The sequence below is a fragment of the Tyto alba genome, unplaced genomic scaffold (assembly GCF_018691265.1).
Source record: "Tyto alba isolate M040663 unplaced genomic scaffold, T.alba_DEE_v4.0 Super-Scaffold_11, whole genome shotgun sequence".
NCBI classification, from domain to species: Eukaryota; Metazoa; Chordata; class Aves; order Strigiformes; family Tytonidae; genus Tyto; species Tyto alba.
The window spans coordinates 2,172,070-2,178,753 of NW_024881273.1; the positions used below are offsets into that span (position 1 = coordinate 2,172,070).

Genomic DNA, 6,684 nt, shown 5'->3' on the forward strand with positions numbered 1-6,684 from the left:
GTCTGAGGGGGGAGTCGTGCCTGTGCCTGTGGGGGTGCCTCCCCTCTGGGGTGCTCCCCTCTGAGGGTGCCTCCCCTCTGGGGTACTCCCCTCTGGGGGTGCCTCCCCTCTGAGGGTGCCTCCCCTCTGGGGTTGCCTCCCCTCTGGGGGTGCCTCCCCTCTGTGAAGAAGAATCTTCTTCGGCCGTGTCCGTGTCTCCCTGCCCCGGCCCCAGGCGGGGCGGGGAGCGCTGCCTGTCTCCTCCCCCGGGCCGCCTCTTTCCCGCCGTGCCCCGCGCCGGCGTCAGGCGGCCCCGGAAGGCGGCGGGGAGCGGGTGAGGGGCCGGGGCCGGGCCCGGGGCCGGGGCGGGGGGGGGCGGGCGGTTCTCGCAGCACCGCTGGGACCGGCCGCCCCCCGCAGCGAGCCGGGCTGTCCCGGCGTGGGGGTGTGCGGGGGGGCGGCGGGGCCGGGAGGGCTGAAGGAAGGGGGGGGGGGGATGTTCGGCCCGCCGGCCCTTTCCTGCCCCGGGTCGCGGTTGTGAGGCCGTGCGGGGGGCCGGGGGTGGCTGCAGCTCGGGGCGCCTCGTCCTGTGGCTTCGAGAAGTCACCCCGGTAATCCCGGGCCGGCTGCCGCCCCTCCATAAGGTCCTTCGGGCCTTAACGCGGGCAGAGCCTGCCAGCGGTTGGCAGAAGAACCGACAGCCCTGCTTGACTCGTGCATTGCTCGGCCTGTCCGTGTCCAGTACGTATGGCAGGCTTGTCGAGTCCTGCAGAATTAACTGTGAGCTCGAGTCAACTGATTTGATCGAAATTGCCTTTTTTTTTTCCCCCTTAATGGAATTCTGTAGACGTTTAGACATAGTTTGGTGCATCACAGGTCCACAGCCGCGTACCTGGCCTTAGTGGCACTCTTTTCTGCACCCTTTGCCCCTCACCCAGGAGAAGAAGAGTAACTCCCAGGCACCTGACATCTCTATCAGGGTGAGATCTGATCAGCAGGTCCTTTAGAGGGCTGTGGTGGAAGGAATCTCTGGAGAGCAAGCCCCAAATTCTTCAGGTGCTCCATGGCTCTTCAGCTTTCCATCACTTGGAAACATCTAATCTTGCTGTTCTCCTGATGGGAGAGGCTTACAAAGTCTGTAAATGCTGATGCTGCCAGTCGCTTTAGAGGGTGGAGTCTGCTGTTGTTAATTTGCATTTAGCAGAATGTATTTTGGATTAAACAAATCTTTAACTCTGGAAAAGGTAGGTGGTTTAGGATAGTTGCAATCACTTTCAGAGTGTCAGCATCTAATTTCAGTGTTGCCCATACAAACAGGATGCTGTTGACTCCTGTGGAGATGACTGATGTGGTCAGTGGACAGGTGAAAAGATGAGAGGTGTGAAGATCTTTCTTTTGATGTGATATTTCTTAGGCTGAAAGTGATGTTCATGAAGCTAGCACTGACTGCACCAGGCATTTGTATGGTCTGTCTCAGTACTTAGAATGTACGTTTTCTGTGTTTGAGAGTAAACTTTTTTATTAAACAACAAATGTGGTTAAATTTTATTTCCGTTTTTTTCCTTGCATGTGTTATTTAAATGTGCCAGATTTCTGCAAAAGTTTTTTTGAGATTGTCTTCAACAATTGAAATTAATATAATCTGAAATTTCTTACAGGTTTAGATAGAAGCTTGTCTCTGAAAGGCTGGAAAAGAATAAAGGTCAGAACATTTTAATTTGAATAATTACATTGATCATTTTTCAGCTCAAATAAATCATTGTTAAAATAATGCAAATAATACTGGAAATTTAAATTTCAATAACTAGGCAATCAACCTCATGGAGCTGTCTGAGTGAGGCTGTTAAAGACTCCTCAATCGCAGTCAGAAAATTCATTCTCCATGAATGAGAATACACAGAAAGTGTTTCTGCACTGGTGAGGCTCAAAGCAGTTCTATTTGTAAAGGTTTTTAACTGAAGTGAGTTTGAAATTGTGTTTTAAGAACTAAGTCACATGACTGACTGGCTGTTTGATAGGGGTCTGTAAACTGCTCTTATGTGGCTAAAAAACTGGTCTGAGAAAGTAAAGGACTATCATCATTATGCATTTAAAGTGGTATCTTGTGCTGCACATTTGAATAAGAGATACATTCTCTGTTTTGTTAATTTATATTTTTAGAACATAATGACTACTTTGGATGATAAACTGCTTGGTGAGAAGCTCCAGTATTATTACAGCAGTAGTGAGGGTGAGGATGAAGACAGTGAGAAAGAAGATAAAGAAGGGGAGAGCGCCCTTCCTGAAAGTGTTGGGGAAGTAGAGCTTAGCAGCGATGGCAGCGCAGTCAACACAGGTATCGTCATATTAAACGAATTGTTTTGGAAATACTTTGTTTATTGCAAGATTCATACGTTCTCCTAAAATTAATTTTTCAAAATGAAAGTTCTGTTTTTATGCATACTTGAGTCAGAGATTGGTCTTTTCCTCGTTATAGTCTAACCTTATTTTTAATAGCCGGTTCTTCATTTTAATGTTTGACTTCTCTGAGAGACTTTGGCATTATATCTAAAGCAGTTAGGCATTGCATATAAAACTGATTTGTACAATTTGGTTGATAACACACAAATTTCTTTCCTGTAAGCCACACGGTTGTTAACCACCAACAGGTAGGTGCTGAACAAGTATGTGAGGGATAGACAGAAAGTGGCCAGGCTTTCCCAAAATCCGTGCTCTACCGCCGCTGTCATAGACACAGTAGGAGTCTGTGTGGATCATTGGTGTGATTCAAAGGGGATTCCTTATATTCTTCTGAAAGATTGGCCCTCTGTGTTTTACGTTTTTTCTAAGAATGATGAAAAATCTTCTTCCTGCATGTGTTCACATCTTTCACCTGAAGGAGGAATGGAAGAATTCTAGTACTAACCTGGCATACTTAGGGAGGACCTGAAAAAGTAATTCCCCTGGTCCCCAGCAGCAAGGTAACAACAGCAAGGTGCAGTCAATGAGAATTAACACTGTCGTACATCACAGAATGTACTTTTGTAGGAGAGCGCTGGCAAACTTAGTTACACTTTCCCATCATTTTTTGTTCTTATGAAAAGCCATGCTAACAATAGGGGAATTCTGGAGGGCTGGTGGTTCTATTTCAGGAGCACAGATCTTAATCTTCGGAATAATCTTGGGGACAATTATAAGAATAGCCTAGTTAGATAAGCCTTAGCCTTCTTAGGAAAAAAAAAAAGACACGAGCTCAAGGACACATAAATGGCAAATTACTTCTTTTGTTTCATTTCAACATTTTGCACTATATACAAAAAGTTTATGACAGGGCCACTATTTTACTGCTGACATAAATCATTACTTCAATTTTAAACAACAGATGTAATTTTATTATGCTTTTATACCAAATGCCTCCATATTTAATTGCAGGTCCCAAAGGAGTCATTAATGACTGGCGAAGATTTAAACAACTGGAAACTGAACAGCGGCAGGAGCAGCGCCGGGAAATGGAACGGCTGATTAAAAAGTTGTCTATGACGTGTAGATCTCACTTAGATGAAGAGACTGATAAGCAGAAGCAGAAAGAGCTTCAGGAAAAAATCAATGGAAAGGTAGCATGGCACAAAGGAATTAAAATGCCACTTAAATGTTTAACATTTTCAGTTTCATCATTTGTGTACATAAAGCAGATAGGAATCCTTGTTCCATCAGTAGATAGTGTATTGTTTCTCCCTAGTAAATAGGAACACAGCAGCAGTATAAGAGGTGCATTATACCTGGATTTGCCAGGTGTTGTCAAGTTCATTTTGAATTTTAGTGGTATTCCAAGAGCATTGCGTTCACCTGTGTTAAAAAATAAGCAATTTAGCTGCTATACTGAAGAAATCCAAATCCTTTTCCCAGAGTTCCCTTCTCTGTTTATCAAATAAGTCAACTTCAGGGAATTAATCTGATCAGTTGTACAGCTAATCTATAAGTACTGCCTCCCATGCCTAAACAAGAGTTCAGGAATCCTTGATTTCGTATTTAATAAGTGAATGTTGAGAATTTAGCTTTGACTTTGAGCTCCAAAGGTAGAAGGCATCAGAAGCAGCAAAAGGTTTTAATCAACTGGACTGTATAACTAGCTCTTAAAGTTCTAGTCAGAGAAGTTACTAATTAGCAGACAATGTTTCTTGCTTTCAGATGATGAAAGCTGGCCACACTGTCCTATACCTTGAGTGATGCAAATATGTTTAACGAAGCAAGTGAGCAGATACAAAATACGTAAAATCCTGTTAATTTTAGTTCTACAGACAAGGTAGTGCATTTGTTTGCCACAGAATTGTAACTGAAAAACTAAATGGAAAAGCTGATGAGAAGGAAGCTAGACTTAGGGCAGGCACAGTATCCAAATCAGTGCTCATAGCTTAGTGAGAGCACATAGCCACCATTAACCTGAATCAAAGTGGGAGCTTGGAGCAGCCACTTGTGTTATTAGTGCAGCTTGTGGAAACTACAATACCCAAGGCTGAAATCACTCTTCCCACTGGACATGGTTTCTAATTAGATCAAAATGGAGTGTAATACAGAGGGTGCTTGAGCCTTCATGGGTTGCACTTTGCTGTCATTAAAGATGAGTGACCCACATTAATCTTCTTGGTTTAAATTCTCATTATATAAGCGACCCATATAGTGATGCAGATCTTTTTTTCATGTATCGTTGTATGTGTTTTTTAGATGACATTACAGGAATATAACATGATTCACAATGATGAAGATGATGAGGAATTTTTACAGCGATACAGGAAGCAGCGAATGGAGGAGATGAGGCAGCAGTTGTACAGTGGGCAGCAATTTAAGCAGGTTTTTGAGATTACCAGTGGAGAAGCGTTTTTGGACACGGTTGATAAAGAGCATAAGAGCACACTGATCATGATCCACATTTATGAAGATGATATCCCTGGCACCGAATCCCTGAACGGCTGTATGATCTGCCTGGCTGCTGAGTATCCAACAGTTAAATTCTGCAGAGTGAAGAGTTCGCTCATTGGTGCCAGCACTCGCTTTACTAATAATGCTCTGCCAGCTTTGCTGATCTATAAGGCAGGGGAGCTCATCGGCAATTTTGTGCGAATCACTGACCAGCTTGGAGAAGATTTTTTTGCTGTAGACCTGGAGGCTTTTCTGCAGGAATGTGGTTTGCTTCCAGAAAAAGACCTGGTGCTCCTGACTTCTATACATAATCCGTCTGCATGTTACAGTGAAGACAGTGATCTGGAGATAGACTGAACCGCTTATACCAAGGGCCAGTAGGTGTACTTGTACTGTGGGATGTTGTTGTGGTAGGGATTGTTCTTCTGCCGTAGTATGGGTATGTGTTCTTCCCCTTCATGCACTTTGTCTTCTGCTCGTTAAAAATAACATAAGGAATTCCTAACATTTTCTTAAATAAATTCAATAAAGTACACACTTAACACAGTCTTACTTTTATGTGATTCAGATGTATTTTACTAAACATGAAGTTCTAACACAATTCAGTAAGTTTTGGAAATTGTGTATTGTCATCTCTGTTCTCCAGATCCCTTAGATTTTTTTAAAACATTTTATTCTCAGATCAACTGTGTATGGTCAGTCTCTTTACAGGTTTCCTGAAACAGTGTAATGTGAATACCGGTTGGTCTGAGATGTGGCCACCTACTCACTAAGGCAGGAACTGAGGCTTCGATTCAAGACTTCTATTAACCTGGTGCTGACCTGCTGCCAGTTAACAGTGCAAGATCCCATCTTCTGTTCCCCAGTTTGCAGTCCCCTTCTTGAAAGTACCTTTTTCTTCTAACACTTGGCATCATGTTTTTGTTCCTTTCTCACAAATAACAACAGCCCCTGACTTCATCCTGAAAATTACTTCTCAACTGGAGAGTGTAGTTCTGCCTTCAACCTTGTGTGAGACTTAAATGAGAAAATCTTCTTTCAGTTACAGCTGTTAATACATTCTTGGGTTTTACAATACCCACCCTTAGAATTCATGGTAGTCACTTGATCAGAAAATGATCTCTGCCTCTTAGAGAGAGCCTGTCTACTACGAAGAGCTCCAACATGTGTGCTGAATAGCATCAAGGAGAACTTAGTTGGCAAAATGCGGAACTCGGGCTTGAATAATCTCAGAATTTCATCTCTAAAATCACTAAATCAGTGCTAAAGTTCATTTCTGTCTGTCTTCATATTATGTGCCTCAGCTGGGTCATCAGATGTGTTTTGAATATTAATAACCCCTGGACCTGACAGGTGCCAGGATGGCTTTGTGGGAAAGCAGCCTTGAGCCAAGAGACCAGGTCACCAGTACAGGTGCTCAGCAGCAGGCCCCTTTTTTCACAGGTGATTCCCTTCTCTCAAAGCTCAGTATCCTGTTTCTGCACAGAATATTCAGCAGGATCAAAAACATTCCCACTGTCCTGGTTTTCCCCTGACAGCAGCTCTTTGGGAGCACGTTTTTTGTATCATGCATCAGTGGAGTTCACTGACAAGAAAATCTTGTGGAGTGGGGGTGAAACCTTTCTGGAGACTGCAATTTTCCCCTCTGGCCTTTGTAAGAAACAACAAATAACAAAGGCCTCCTGAAAAGCATCACCACAGCTGTTTCAGTTACCCAGTGACACTGATCTTAAAGTTCTCATCTTCTCCAAAACCACAGGCTGACTCCCACTTCTGGACACAGAATAAAAGCCATCCAGCACATCTCTT

At 43.6% G+C, this 6,684-nt stretch overlaps 1 protein-coding gene across 3 annotated transcripts; it reads left to right on the plus strand.

The window, feature by feature from the left end:
- Positions 1-234: 234 nt before the first annotated feature.
- PDCL (phosducin like) lies at positions 235-5,421 on the plus strand. Of its 3 annotated transcripts, none has more exons than XM_042786699.1 (5): positions 235-313; positions 1,638-1,681; positions 2,140-2,314; positions 3,391-3,572; positions 4,681-5,421. In XM_042786699.1, the coding sequence occupies exons 3-5, from the start codon at positions 2,146-2,148 to the stop codon at positions 5,230-5,232; spliced, it is 903 nt and encodes a 300-aa protein (XP_042642633.1). In that variant the 5' UTR covers positions 235-313; positions 1,638-1,681; positions 2,140-2,145; the 3' UTR covers positions 5,233-5,421. The 3 variants fall into 3 exon arrangements, with proteins under 3 accessions (XP_042642633.1, XP_032838212.1, XP_032838221.1); XM_032982321.2 differs by lacking the exon at positions 235-313 and adding an exon at positions 484-720; XM_032982330.2 differs by lacking the exon at positions 235-313 and adding an exon at positions 1,072-1,223.
- Positions 5,422-6,684: the final 1,263 nt, after the last annotated feature.

What these genes read in the sequence shown, in the direction of transcription:
- PDCL (XM_042786699.1), top strand. Translation starts at nt 2,146, where the DNA reads ATGACTACTTTGGATGATAAACTGCTTGGTGAGAAGCTCCAGTATTAT. An exon ending in TGGCAGCGCAGTCAACACAG is followed by an intron (nt 2,315 to 3,390) that starts GTATCGTCATAT and finishes ATTTAATTGCAG; the next exon opens with GTCCCAAAGGAGTCATTAAT. An exon ending in AGGAAAAAATCAATGGAAAG is followed by an intron (nt 3,573 to 4,680) that starts GTAGCATGGCAC and finishes TGTGTTTTTTAG; the next exon opens with ATGACATTACAGGAATATAA.